The sequence below is a fragment of the Balaenoptera borealis genome, assembly GCF_965194805.1.
Source record: "Balaenoptera borealis genome assembly, chromosome: 14".
NCBI lineage: Eukaryota > Metazoa > Chordata > Mammalia > Artiodactyla > Balaenopteridae > Balaenoptera > Balaenoptera borealis.
In genome coordinates, this window is record NC_138875.1 from 26,396,843 (window position 1) to 26,411,720 (window position 14,878).

The 14,878-nt window shown below is 40.6% G+C and overlaps 1 protein-coding gene and 1 long non-coding RNA gene across 2 annotated transcripts in view; both read left to right on the forward strand.

The window, feature by feature from the left end:
* The window catches only part of IER3IP1 (immediate early response 3 interacting protein 1), a 28,315-nt gene extending 18,535 nt beyond the window's left edge, over window positions 1-9,780 (forward strand). Inside the window, exons 2-3 of the mRNA XM_082353368.1 lie at window positions 7,613-7,714; window positions 8,594-9,780. Coding sequence (XP_082209494.1) covers window positions 7,613-7,714; window positions 8,594-8,649 — 158 coding nt within the window. The 3' untranslated portion in view covers window positions 8,650-9,780. The remainder of the gene's footprint in view (window positions 1-7,612; window positions 7,715-8,593) is intronic.
* LOC309610454 overlaps window positions 1-14,878 on the forward strand; it is a 136,534-nt gene that overhangs the window by 30,061 nt on the left and 91,595 nt on the right. The gene's annotated exons all lie outside the window — the stretch shown is intronic.

Consider the following 14,878-nt stretch of genomic DNA (forward strand, 5'->3'; position numbering starts at 1 on the left):
TGGGATCTGATCGAAGCCCGAGCCTCAGCTCCCGGCCCCCACCTGTCCTGGCGGGTGAGCAGGCAAGCCTCTCGGGCTAGTGAGTGCTGGTCGGCACCAATCCCCTGTGCGGGAATCTCTCCACTTTGCCCTCTGCACCCCTGTTGCTGCGCTCTTCTCCATGGCTCCAAAGCTTCCCCGCTGCTACTCCCCGTCTCTGCCAGTGAAGGGGCCTCCTAGTGTGTGGAAACCTTTCCTCCTTCACAGCTCCCTCCCAGTGGTGCAGGTCCTGTCCCTATTCTTTTGTCTCTGTTTTTCCTTTTTTCTTTTGCCCTACCCAGGTATGTGGGGAGTTTCTTGCCTTTGGGGAAGTTTCCAGTGTTCAGTAGGTGTTCTATAGGAGTTGTTCCACATGTAGATGTACTTTGATGTATTTGTGGGGAGGAAGGTCATCTCCACGTCTTACTCCTCTGCCATCTTGAAGGCACCCCCTCTGATAACTTACTATTTTTGAAAAATTACTCCAATGCTATTCCCTCCCTATATTGTAGAATTTTATCCTGTTTTGTTGAAGAGCAGTTGGAAGGTAAATTTTTTCTGAGAGTCACTCCTCCCATTATGTAGAAGCATATATTTAAATATCTTTTTGGAACAGGTCTAAAAAATAAAAAGATTGTTGGAAATCATGGTTTCTCATAAAAACTGAGTGCATGATCCACAAAGTGGTTAAAACAAGTTCTTTTTTTTACCATGTAAGAGCTTGTGGCCATGAATGGAAAGGATTGATAATTTTAGCAATGATAAACTTCCAAAAAGCAAGTATAGGAAATGAAACCATCTAAAGGTGGTTATAAAGCAAGTTTAAATATTCAGAGTGATTCGTGGTTGAAACCCCTCTACTTTTTGGAACCCGTTCCTGCCGTCAGGATGTTCGTGCTCTGGAGAGGAAGGCCTCATTCCAGAGGGGTTTCTCCAATAGAGGAGCAGCTTTACAGGCTTTCTTTTTAAATGTTATTTTTATTTTTATCAAAGCAGTATATGTGTGTGGAAAAAAGGTCAGAAAAGCCCCTTCAGTTTGTAAAGAAAGATAGAAGCCTTCTGCTCCATCTCTCCTCAACCTCCCCTGTTCTTCAAAAGCAATTATTTTCAACTCTTCCAAGTTTTAAGTCACTGACCTACTACTGTGGAAGGGTTTAGCACTATTATGCCATCAGCAGCACACTCATTCTTGTGTAAGCACAAATACACACATACTTCCCTTCTCCATCTCTCCCATCTCCAACCAATTATTGGTGATATCAATATTCCATATTTACATTACTATGACTATGAATATTACAGCTGAACAGTAAAAAAAATCATAATTTTATCCTTTCTTCTAGTTGAATTATGGTTTGGCTGTAGAATTCTAGATTGGAACCAATTTTTCTTCAGAGTTTTGAAGACATTATTCCATTTAATTTTCTCGTTTTCTTTTTTGATGTTAAGAAGTCTAATGCCATTCTGTTTCCTGATTCTTTGTAGGTAACCTAAGTTGCCTCTCTAAAAGCCTTTAGGGTATTCTCTTTATCTTTTTAGGTCTGAGATTTTACAATAATGTGGCAACATGTGGGTCTCCTTTTCATTCATTGGGCTGTGCTCTGATTGGGCCCATTTGGCCTAAAGTCTCATATCCCTCAGTTCTAGGATATCATCTCTTAATATTTGTTTGATAATTTTTAAAAATTTTTATTGGAGTATAGTTGATTACAATGTTGTTAGTTTCGGGTGTATAGCAAAGTGAATCAGTTATACATATATCCTCTATTTTTTTTTTTTTCTTTTTAGATTCTTTTCCCATATAGGCCATTACAGAGTACTGAGTAGAGTTCCCTGTGCTATACAGCAGGTTCTTATCAGTTATCTATTTTATATATAGTAGTGTGTATATGTCAGTCCCAACTTCCCAATTTATCCCTTTCTGCCCCCCACCCCACCCCCGCCACCATCCCCTGGTAACCATAAGTTTGTTTTCTATATGTGTGACTCTACTTATGTTTTATAAATAAGTTCATCTATACCTTTTATTTTTTTTAAGATTCCACATATAAGTAATATCATATGATATTTGTCTTTCTGTGTCTGACTTACTTCACTCAGTATTCACTCAGTAGGACAGTCTCTGGGTCCATTCATGTTGCTGCAAATGGCATTATTTTTTTCTCTTTTATGGCTGAGTAATATTCCATTGTATATATGTGCCACATCTTTATCCATTCCTCTGTTGATGGACATTTAGGTTGAGTCCATGACCTGGTTATTGTAAATACTGCTGCAGTGAACACTGGGGAGTATGTATCTTTTTTTTTTTTTTTTTGTATCAAGAACTAGTTTAATAAAAGAGGACTGGAATACTGATGTTATGTTCATTCCACAAAACCATGGTTTGTCTTCATTTGGAATAGCTAATGTATGCTTTTTTTTTTTTTCACACATACACACACTGTATTTTATTTTTACAAGAGATAAATAGACTGACACCAAGCATTGTAAATGGATGACCACAACAAAAGCAACAATGATTGCAATTACCAAACACGAAACACACTCATAGTATGTCATAATATTGACATTCAGTCCAGTAATCCTCCACTGTAACAGCTCCTTTACTTTGCAGTGAAAATTGATTTCTATATTCTTTGCCTCTGAGTCCTTGTGGGATTTTTTTTTTTTATTCAAACAGAAAGTCACAAAAATTATAATCATCCTCATCAGTTCACTCAGTCCCATGTAATTAAATTTTTTTTATCTTGATCTTTTGTTAGCACTTTTATGAGTTCATCAGTTTTTCATTAGAGTTCTGAAAATGCTTATTCATTCAGTTCAGCAGTACAGTTACCAGAAACCGGTACTTGTCAGAGTCTTTTCTATGAATTCCTTGAAGATGAAACCCTTTTATAGGAACATATTTGCAAAAGCATCAGAGTACACCCAGAACTGTCTGTAAATGACAAAAGACTTAAAAATGACCATGGTTAAAGATTTGATGAAAGTTCATAATAGTGCAGTTATGGGGAGTAATTGGGGAGTATGTATCTTTTTGAATTATGGTTTTCTCTGGGTATATGCCTAGGAGTGGGATTGCTGGGTCATAGGGTAGTTCTATTTTTAGTTTTTTAAGGAACTTCCATAATGTTCTCCATAGTGGCTGCACCAATTTACATTCCTACCAATGGTGTAAGAGGGTTCCCTTTTCTCCACACCCTCTCCAGCATTTATTGTTTGGAGATTTTTTGATGATTGCCATTCTGACCGGTGTGAGGTGATACCTCATTGTAGTTTTGATTTGCATTTCTCTGATAATTAGTGATGGTGAACATCTTTTCATGTGCTTTTTGACCATCTTGTTTGATAATTTTTTCCTACTTTTTTTTCTCTCTTTCTGGAACTCCTGTTATTTTGACATATTGATACTTTCTTTTTTCTTTAATTTTGCCTTGTCTGGTAGGTGACTTCAACTTAGTGTGTTGGCCTCTTCTTTTGAACTTTTTATGCTAATATAGCAAGAACAAGCTCTCCTTTTTTTTTTTTTAAATAAATTTATTTATTCATTTTTGGCTGCGTTGGGTCTTCGTTGCTGTGCACGGGCTTTCTTTAGTTGTGGCGAGCGGGGGCTACTCTTCATTGCGGTGTGCTGGCTTCTCTTGTTGCGGAGCATGGGCTGTAGGTGTGTGGGCTTCAGTAGTTGTGGCATGTGGGCTCAGTACTTATGGCTCGCAGGCTCAGTAGTTGTGGCTCACGGGCTCTAGAGCGCAGGCTCGGTAGTTGTGGTGCACGGGCTTAGTTGCTCCGCGGCATGTGGGATCTTCCCAGACCAGGGCTCGAACCCGTGTCCCCTGCATTGGCAGACGGATTCTTAACCACTGCACCACCAGGGAAGTCCCACTCCTTCTTTTTTATGTCTCCTTTTTTTATGGCATCTTGTTCTCTGGGGTTTATAGCTACAGTAGTTGTTCTCTCTCTAAGGATGTTTGTTTTTTTTTTAAATGAACTTCTACTTCTTGCATTGTCTCTTCCTCAAAGTCTTCTTTTCTGGTTTTGTTCTGTCTTTCCATGTTAAGAATTGTTCCCTCTTGACTGTCAGTTCATTCTAAAGAGTAAAGCACTGAGAGGCTCTTAGGAAGCTCTGTGTATGTGGTTGGGATTTGCTCACCAGTGGGACTCTCTGTAAGTTCGCTCTTTCATTAAAGCCCCCAGTATGTCAGTATCTGAAGTATTCTTGGGCAGCTGGTCAATTTCCAGAGTAATTTTACAACTTCCTGTCTGCAGAATATAAGTGTTCTTATTTCCAGGCTTACTTGAGACACAAGCAAGGAAAGTGGGCAGGAGTCTGACACTTAGGTTTGCAGACTTTAATTCAATCCACCCTCCCTAGATGTCCCCAGGTCCAGAGCTTCCATGCTTCAGTCTCTGCTGAGAGTAAACCTCTGTCTTCTGAGGGTATAAGAGAGGGACATTCTTCCTATCAGTTCAGTCTAGGGAAGGGGATGGGGTGGGATGGGAGGGGAAGGAGGAGCGGCGCTAACTGCTCTTATGGAGACTTTTCAATTAGTCCTCCTGTGTTTCAGCTTTGTCGCCCTCACTGGCATTTTGAAGTTTCTTTCAAGTTTCCAGGGTTCTCAGCACGATTCACCTCAGTTTTTTATTGTGTGCTCCCTGGATGTTTAGGTTTCAGCCTTCTCTACTAAGTCAGTTTTTCTTCCCTTTATTTTTCATTGTCCAGATTGACTTCTCTTGCCTGCAGACTTCTTTCTTGTTACTCTTTTAATGTCATTTTTAGTAGGGTTTCAGGAGAAAGCTAAGATAAAAGTGTGTATCCATTGATGGAGTTCAGGACATGCTACCCCCAAATAAGGCACCGTGGTATGTTGAATATCTTAAGCTGAAGGAGTTAGAGAAAACACCAGAATCAGAGAGGTCACTCCGCCCTCCTCCCTCCCTGGCCCTTCTTTCTTGAAAGCGAGAGATAAATCTCCCGTGTGAAAGGTATCCTTCCTGTACCAGGAGGAAAGGAGACATTCTTATCACCAGAGACAGGGAATTTAGGGCCGGGAAGACTGTATAAACAGACATTATTACATTTCCTACCCATAGCCCAAACCCCTTTGTTTTGTTAATTCTTCACAAATTTGTTCTTTTGTCTAAAAGGTAGAAAAACTTCCTGCTTTGGTCAGTTTTTCAGATCTTCATTTTCTTGTGAAGACTCCCAGGTACATGTAAAAACTTAATAAAATTTGTGTGCTTTTCTCCTGTTAACCTGTCTTTGTCAGTTTAATTTTCAGACATAGCCAGGGACCCTAAGAGGGTCAAGGAAAACTTTCTCCTTCGTTACAGTAACCATTATGTTTAACCAAAACCAGGCTGCTTTCTTATTGTGCAGAGTTGTTAAGTAGGTTTATACGAGTAAGACTAAACTGGTTTGGAAAATGATACAACTGGTGGTGGTGGTCATTTTGCGTTTTATGTCTTTCTAGAGACACTATTATGAAATAGTTTTTACCACATTATAAGTAGTTAAAGGCTGGTACTACACCTTTGAACTTAAATTACAAAAAGAGGACTGCCATGTAGTGGAGAACGCTGATTGAGCTCCCTGGAAGAGTGAGACAGGTATGTGGGAGAAAGAACTTACAGTAGAACTTGTTATATGGTAAAAGTCAGTGTTGGAGAAACAGCGTAAGTGTATTTGCTTGTCAGAGAGAGTAGATCCAGAAGTAGGAAGCAAGATGCAGGTGTATCTTCTGAGATTGTTTTTATCTTGGAGAGATGTGTACATTTAATATTGTAGGATTTCTTCCTCCCTCCCGCAAAGCTGCAATTGAATGATTGGTTACACTTCGTGTGTCTTAAAAATAAAGAAACATGTTTCTTTGGAAGTTTTATCTGCGATTCTAGGATTTACCTTATCTTTCTTTATCCAAAATTAACTTGGTCTGCTATAAATTCAGATTAATTCCACAAACATTTACTAAGTACTTGCTCTGGGTGGGGGAGAGGGGAAAGGTAAAGACAGACTAAATTCAGTTCCTGTCTTCCAGGAATTTATAATGTAACTTACAATCAGTAGTTACTATTTGGGGAGCAAAGAGAAAGGTTTATTATGACATGGGAGGGAATTAGGAAAGGCCCTGACATTGAAGTCAGACAAACCTAGATTCAGAAGCTGCCTTTAATATGTATAGCAATTAGTGGGTAACTGAGTAACCACTAGTTACTTGGAGGGTTGTAGTATGATACAGGGCTAGCATGTCAATTTAAGGAGTTTCTAACTTCACTCAGTAGGCAATGGGAATCATCACACATTGTGAGCTAGAAAGATCTGACACTTTAAGGGAGAAAGAAGTCGAGACGAAATTGCAGAGGCATCTATTGAGAGTCTGGCAAGAGATAGTAGAGGCTGTGATATTAACCACTGTGATAGAAGTTGTGCTGCGGGAGCTCAAAAAAGAGTGACAGCCCTGTGGATGGGGAAGACTGTAAGCACAAGTGAGCTAGGCCTTGAAGGGTGAGTGGGAGTGAAAACACATCAGCTCTGCTGTGAACTTGAATTTTACATTAGTTTTATACCACAACACATCTCAGTGTTGATGTGACCAAAAAAATTTTTTAAAAAAACAAAAAACAAGCAAGCAACCATTATTTAACCTTTATTTCAACCAAGTAAAAGTTGATTAAACAAAGTGAAATCTTGTTACCTGATACATGGTTCTTTCATGTATAAAATAAAAACTTGTTCTCTGTCTTCAAGTTGAAGGGTTAACATGTCAGGAATTAATTAAGCCCTGTAGTTATATGAGAGTAAAAAACTACATAGTCATGTGAGATATGAAAAGTGGACCTGAAATGAGGACAAGAGAAGGACGTTGCAGAAATGAGGCCATGTAAGCCTCCAGAAGAATGCGTAAGGCAATAAAAAAAGAATTAGCAGATAAAGGTAAAGAAATAATGATTTATATTATCAGGAAAATGATAGAAGAAGGTAAAAGACTCATTTACTGAAAATAAGTGGGGTTAGGGTTAGATAATAGGCTAAATTCCTTACCTCAAAATTGAGAAATGAAGAGGAATGATCAAGTTAAAAAGATGTGCCTCTGTTGTCAGGTTAGAGCATGCTATGAAGGCCTAACCAAGCTGGGACCAGGTTTACATTAACATTTCCCCAGGTGAACAGAGAGTGAAGCTCAGCTGCAACACTTTTATACTGATAATTACTTTGGGTTTTATGAATTCTGAATTGAGCTAATTATTCAACTTGACAATATACTTTGTTTTTAATTCTGACCTGAAAAATATTTTGTTTGTTAGTTTAGAAAAATAGAAAGAAAACAATCAGGGTGTCACAACAGTCATCTTTACTGAATACAGTGCCATGGAAGAATTTATTAGACTGTAGTTTATTTTATAAAATCAAAATTGAAATTAAATGAGTTTGTGCTGCTTATCAAAAGTAAAAAATATACTCAAGTTTTTAAGTCATATAACTATACTTTATGTCTAACAAAGGCTCAAAATCATCTTTAGAAGGTGACTAATGAGGGAGCAAGGTGAGTGCATAATAAATTTTATCACAGCTAATCATCTTTATATTATGCAGTTGGCTGGGGAACAGACCAGGGAATTGGTGGATTCGGAGAAGAGCCTGGAATTAAATCTCAGCTAATGAACCTTATTCGATCTGTGAGAACTGTGATGAGAGGTAAGAAGAAAAACTAGTGGAACACTCTTAATTTTGTGGTTTGATTTAAGTAGCAAAACTTCCAAGTGTGAATGCCATTTTTGTAGTGGGAACTTTTTTCTATAATATTTAACTTGGCTTTACTGCTTAAAAGTTACTAGTTTCTTTCCTAGTTTGCCTCTTATTTCTATCTAAGGCACTTGATGCAGATGGAATGCTCAGTGATGTAATATTTGTATGCTACCTGTATGTCACCTCTCAGAGTTGAAAGACAATGGTGTTCTTGCCTTTTAGAAATTCTTTTGCTTCTAAGTAGAAAAGTCATCTAGAGTCCTGTAAGACTTTCAAGAGAAAAATACAGGTCCCATATCTGCTATTTTTATTAGAAAATATTTTAGAGCAACTCAGGAATTCAAAACCTTTTATTTGAAACCATTAAAATTAGGGTCTCTTTCCATCTCTCTCTCTCTCTCTGTTAGCTGCTTTCATCACAGCTTTGGGTAGGATAAGTTTGATTCTTAATTTAGTGATGAAGCTACAGAATCTTCTTTGCACTGTATTTCTAATGTCAGTTGTCACTGGCAGCCATGTGGGTCTGCTTCCACCTGGGTCCAGTATGCGTCTGTGTCCCCAGGGCTGCACCGGCACTATCCACAGATGACTTTGTATTGATCTTGTACCAGTGTGACCCTTATCCCCAGTCACACAAGCCCACTTTACAGCAAGTTTCGGATTTTATGATCCAATGCATTTTTGAATGTTACTTTGTTATAAGGATTTGCAACGTGATTCTGATGACATACTGTATTTCCATCCTTCCTGGATGCTAGTAACTATGTCTTCGTGTTTTTCTGATTTTTTTAATAATAAAAAACTGTTTTGTTTTTTTTTTCTTTGCAGTGCCATTGATAATAGTAAACTCAATTGCAATTGTATTACTTTTACTATTTGGGTGAAGATCAATGGGGGAAATGGAGACTCAGAAGAGCTGCCAGCAGAAGTTATTACTTCAGTCTTTATTGGAATATACATATCTTAGCTGGCTGACCTTGGACTTGACAAAAATGTAAACCTGCCAATAAAACCGGAGTCCCTATTTATCTGATTTTTTTAAATGTTGCACTTATAGTTTTATTGCAAAAAGATCAGATCATCAGAGGCCAGATTGGACTACATTTGATTGCTGACTGCTGATAAAAGTTCATGCTACGGTAAAGATTGTTAAAAGGGTGCAGGATTGTCACTTCCGTGTTTTTAGAGGTTTCTTTCTTTGACTTCTCAGGGATGAATTTTTTTTTCAAAGTTCCTTGTGACTTAGCTATGATGTGAGAATGATTATTCTCCTAGATAAAATTTAAAGGATTTTTAAAATATAAAATGTTAGATAGGAAATTTGGATTATTTTATTTTGAACTCTTTGGTTAAATATTTTATCTGTATACTGCCTCAGCTATGAAAAATTCAAATTCATAGTAACTATTGAAGAGCAATACTCTGATTTCTGGGAGAATTCTAATTTTGTAAGTCGGTTAGTCACATGATGATTGTGTTTTTAAGTTTTAAGTTCTTTTCATGCGTTTGTTATTTTATTAATTGGCCTGAATGATGAGACCAGGTCAGTATCTACATATTTCCATAAGTAAAAAAAAATCCATATAGAAAAGTCTATGCCCTTTTTAACAATGATGACTTATTTTTTAAAATCAGCATAAATAGCAGCCTGCAGGAGCAATCCTAAACAATCACCATTAAACCATACTACGTAAGAAGACTTTGTTGTGAAGCATTTACCTCCCCAAATTATCACATTTCCGTTTCTTGGAGTAGCACATTAAGGGGTGTGATTTGTAATTCTTCATTCTGTCAGTCAGTAGAGCATTCATGGTGGATAAATTGTCTTTTGTTTTTTTATGTCTTAGACCATCCCATATTTGCTTATCCCATAATACTGTTTTATGCAGAAAGATTAAAACAATGTAAATGGTTTTTCTGGGAAGTATTAGTTATAATATTTTAAAGGGGGTGGAATGGAATCTTTGTCTGTAGGAGAACTTTATTTGTAAATAAAGTTCAGTTTCCAAGTCAAACACTTGTTTTTGTACTTCAGTATATAACCTGTCAATCTCATTTTGTGTGCAACACTTTTATATGTTCTTTACTGTAAAATCATTGAGCACAGATTTAATGAAAGTAAACATTCACATTCCTTTTTTTTTTTCTTCAATGAATTAACAGAATTGCTGACATAATCAGGAAGACTCGTGAGCAATTTTGATTCTATGACTTAAGTTACTTCTAAAACTTCGGAGCAGGTATTGGATGCCTATTGGCCATGCCTGAGCTGGAGATGGAAAAGCAGAAGATCTCTGAGCAGGGGGACCTTGCAGCTGAACCAAAGAAATGTACCAGGGATCCTAACTTGGCTCATGGGAGTAACTAACGTATTTGGCACTTAAAGGCCATGTTCTTTTGGCCTTAGGAGGATCTGACGCACAAGTTCAAGTTTAAGCTGCTGAACAGATTCAAAAGTAGCAGTTAATTGAGGGCACTCCTGTTTCTCCACAGGCAGTGAGCCATATAGAATTTTAAAGAGAAAGAAAAGAGAGACCTTGGCCTGATACCATTTTCATTAAGACCTTACAACGCACCTTTATATTCATTAATTGTCAGAATACTGTCCAAGTTCACACTCCAATGGAGAGCAGTCATAGCAGGGCAGGATCAGAGTTTTCTGTAGCAAAGTGGTTCTGAGGAAAGTGCAGCATAGACATCAAAATATTTCATCTCTAAAGGACTCTTACACAGTTCTAGCTTTACTGTGCCTGAAGACAGGTCTGTAAGCTTTCACAGGTTAACCCTGGTTTATCCAGAAAAGTTGCAATTCAGTAACGATAGCATCTTGCTTTAGTAGACAGTAACTTAAGTGCCTGCCTGCCTGCCAACATCTTCCCCCTTAGCCATTATCAGGATTAACAATTTGTGATTATTCTGGACTCCAAATATCTGTGGTGTTAATGGGCCTGTGTATTCTGACCCTGTGTCTATATGCCTGTGACCTGTGGTGAAGGCTCTTGGCTGCAGTGTGTACATACTCAAATTCATACCCTAGTCCTTAATCAAGTACAGTGGTTTTCAAACTTTGATTGTTAACAGCAGAACTGGATTTTCAAAAGAATAATCACATAGAAGTGTAATCATCCGATATCTAAAACAGATGGGAGCAGGACCATATATCAGTTGAAGCGGGAATGGGACACATAGGCCCACTGTTCAGCCTCCACCTCACTCTTAACAAGCTTCCTAAGGCACTTCCACGAAACCCTAAGCTTTCAAAAACATGGTTATGAAGTATCTTTTTTTAAAAAATCCTTGCTTTAGGTAGAGTAGGCACGGTGATCTGTGCTCTATAGATATTTGCAATCACTTGTGTGTATATGTGTGTGTACTCCTGAAATGACCTGAGACAAAGCAATACATCTGAGTAAAACAGGAGGCAGGATATTGCTAGTATGCTAGCCAGAACCACCTTTTATCATATGACTTAAATAAACTTCTTAAGACCTCAGTTGTTTTTGGTTCCTTCCTCTGTAAAATTGGTCAATAACTGTTTTAGAACAGAAGTCTGCTCCAGATTATATATATATATATATAATTTCCAGGTCACTGACCTTTGATCCTAGGTCAAAGAGATGTTCTTCTGAAGTAAAATGTTTTTGGTGAAATAAATTACTTTCTTACTGACTTACAGCTTCAAAGTTATTACCAATAATAAAATTTTGATACCAACCAAAATGGAAATCTTTTTTGCTAAAATTTTCCTTGGCCCCTGATTGGCCATTAGATATCAGATATAGTGAAAACATCTGTGCAAGGATCTGGGACACGTAGTGGGCAGTGTCCACCGATACTAATGATCAAGGTAAGTTATGGAATTCTACTCTTTTTGTTTTAGTTCTGATACTGTTTTCTTTACATCTCCGCTCCTCCTCTGGGTTCTTTATCCCATCTTTTTCTTTCTCAAGTTCTCCTTTTGAAGTCCCATCCCATCTTTACTCATCTTGCCCTTTGGCAGGCAAAGCCATTTGAGTCTTTTGGTAAGGAGGAAGCCATTAGTCATGTTCCATTATTCCACATCACACTGAATGACACCATACTACCCAATTGCCCAAACCTGGAACCTAATAATTATCTTGATGCCTTCCTCTCCCTTACCCTTAATCTAATTTACCACCAGTTTCTCTTACCTCCTAAAGATTTCTTAAATTTGTTTTGTTTGCTTTGTTTCCACACTTTTTAGTTTAAGCATCTCTCTGTGGCCCTGCAATAGATTCTTATCTGATCTCACACACATTTTGGCACCTCTCCCATCTGTTCTCCATATTGCAGCCAGAGTAAGCATTTAGAAAAATGCATGTCTTAATATTACCCACCTTCGGTGGTGTTTTAATCTGTTCAAAGACAGCTCCTAATTCTGAAGGGGAAACTAGGATCAGTTTCCATTTCCTTCAACCAAGTAGGCCCTCAAACAGAAAACTTAGACTTAGTAAATATAAGACGAAAACAACCTCCAGACCCAGTGAGTAGGAAAAGCAAAGGGTCCCTAGTCCAGGGAACAGAAAGTGTTATAGCTTACAACATGGCTGACTGCAGCAGTGGGCAGAGGGGACGTTGGTGTTCTAGCAGTAAATGAGTCCCCAGTCAAGGGCAGATCAGCAAGTTTTGTCAAGGGGTTCCATAGGTGTAAACTAGAGCCTGTATTCTATTATGTCAGACTGCTCCTGAAGGCTTTTCATTTAGTAATTTTCATATAGAGTGCATAGGATGACCGTCTCTGCACTCAAGGGGTTTAATTTATTTGGATCAAAGGGAGACAAGTGGAGACTCCCAGCATGTGTGTGGGAAGGGAGCAGTGAGGGAGGTGGTTCTATGTATCCCAAGATATTGCTCCCCTAGGGATAATCGGCAAGACCTGTGGTAGCTGTCCCTCAGAGAGGCAGGGTAGGAAACTTGACAGCGTAAAGTTTTGTAATAGCTGATACAAGAAAAGAGGGACATTGCTGCCAGTGGTAGTGGTTAATAAAAGACAGCAATAAGTGCCAGATGCTATTCAAGTAGTAAAGCGGGAAATGACTTCAGAGATTGGGTGTTTCAAGGGAAGTATCAAGGAGATGACTTCTGAGATAGCCCTCGAGAATGGGTGAGAAGTGTAAGGGAGAACAAACCTGACTCCATATTGGATCTGTTCCTTTCATCTTTAATCTGTGTGCTCTGTTGTCTGTTCTTAGTTACGGTGACTCTGCACCTTTGTAAGGGAATGTTGCCCATAGCCTGAAATACAGCCCATTCTCAAGGCTCTGCCTCCCAGGCTTGCCCTTTAAAGCAGGGGTCCTGGTCCTCGGCCTTTCAGGGAGCAGGCTGCACAGCGGGAGGTGAGCGGCGGGCGAGCGAGCGAAGCTTCATCTGCCACTCCCCATCACGTGCACTACCGCCTGAACCAGTCCCCCGCCACCCTGTCGGTGGAAGAACTGTCTTCCACGAAACCGGGTCCCTGGTGCCAAAAAGGTTGGGGACCGCTGCTTTAAAGGTGTCATACTTTTCATTCCTGTAGAGATAAAAAGTTGCAGAACAGAGGATAACATCTGTTTTCTTGGAGGTTGACAGGAACATGGTGACCTGACTTAAGTGGACAGCTAAAAGAACAAAGGATTATCACATCCCCTCTGGGGTCTGGCTGGCACCAAGAAGTCTGCAACAACCAGCCACACCCCCTCTCCTTTCAGTGTAAAATAAGCCTTGAATTCCAACTCAGACGGGTCTTTGGGACACCAGTCCGCCACCTTCTCAGTCTGCTGGCTTTCCAAATAAAGTCACCATTCCTTGCCCCAACACCTCTTTTTGCCCGGTTGTGAGGACTGGAAAACAGAAGTGGTGGAGTGAGCAAGGGTGGCGGCAAAGAAAGGTAATAATACTTGGTCTGACAACACTGCAGTGGAATGAGAAACTGCTACTGAGCAAAGGCAGAAGTTTTTGTTTTTCCTGCTGCATCCAGGCCCAGTAGGCCCCGCCCTTGAGGGAGCAGGTCTCGATAATAACTTATCGCTCTGTTACACGGTGAGGAAGGAGCAGTATTCGACCGGATAGTTGGTCTTCAAAACCGGAAAGTAGCCCTGGACGGATGGGGCGGGGACATGTGCGGAGAGGCGGGACTTCCGGCACGGCCCGTGGCCCGGTTTCCGGCGTCCTCAGGCAGCCGCTCTGGTGCTTTTTTCTCCGGCAAAGACACTGCGGGGCGGAGCTTCTGTGCTGACTTCTCTGCTAGCGGGGCGTTTGCCGTTGCTGAGGACGGCGTGCGGAGCCCGGTGAGGAGCCGCACTGGGACAGGCGAGCGCCCGCCTGTCTGGAGGTTGCATTTCTTTGTGAGCTGGCTGGGGACATACCGGTTGGGTTTCTAGGCCACCACCCTCCTGGGGCCCGGACCAACCGGGCGCTCTCTCCGTGAGGATTGCCCACCCCTCGCGGCCCTTGGCGCGGCGCCACTACGCGTGCGCGGTGCGGGGCGAGCCGCGCTTTCGCCAGGTCTCGCGTGCGCGGGGCGGATGGTGACTCTGGGGTGTTAGTCCTTGCCCCGAACGTGCCCCTGAACTGTATTTCGAAGCCGGCGTCCCTTCGGGTCAGTCTGGCGTTTGCCAGGTGCTGGAACTTGCGATGAGGGAGGGTGCGTGACCAGTCTTGAGGCCCCTTCCCACCCGGGGGAAGGAGGGGATCGCAGTTGAGTTAGTGCTGAAAGAGCCTTGTTCGTGGAATCTTTCCAGTTATGGAGGCCGGGATTCATGAGTTTAGCTAATTAAAAACTCTTTATTGACCGATCAGTAGTACAGGGAGAAAGGCAACAGCTCTTTGACTCACAGGGCTCCACGGATGGAACAGAGTGAGGAGTGTATTAATGGCGCACGCTGGGGGGTCCTGGCCCGCCCAGCCTTGGGAGAAAAGGAGTTCGATTCAGGAAAGACGGAGGAAGTGATGTTTGTCTGAGACCCAGGGACTGAAGGAATTGGTCAGGGAAAGGGAGGATGTAGGCCACAGGGATAGTAGAATTCAGGGAGCAAAAACGGTTTCAGACAAAAGTCCAGCGATGAGGGAGGTAACGTACAGGACTGGTGGACGACTGCAGTGCCGTTGAACTTT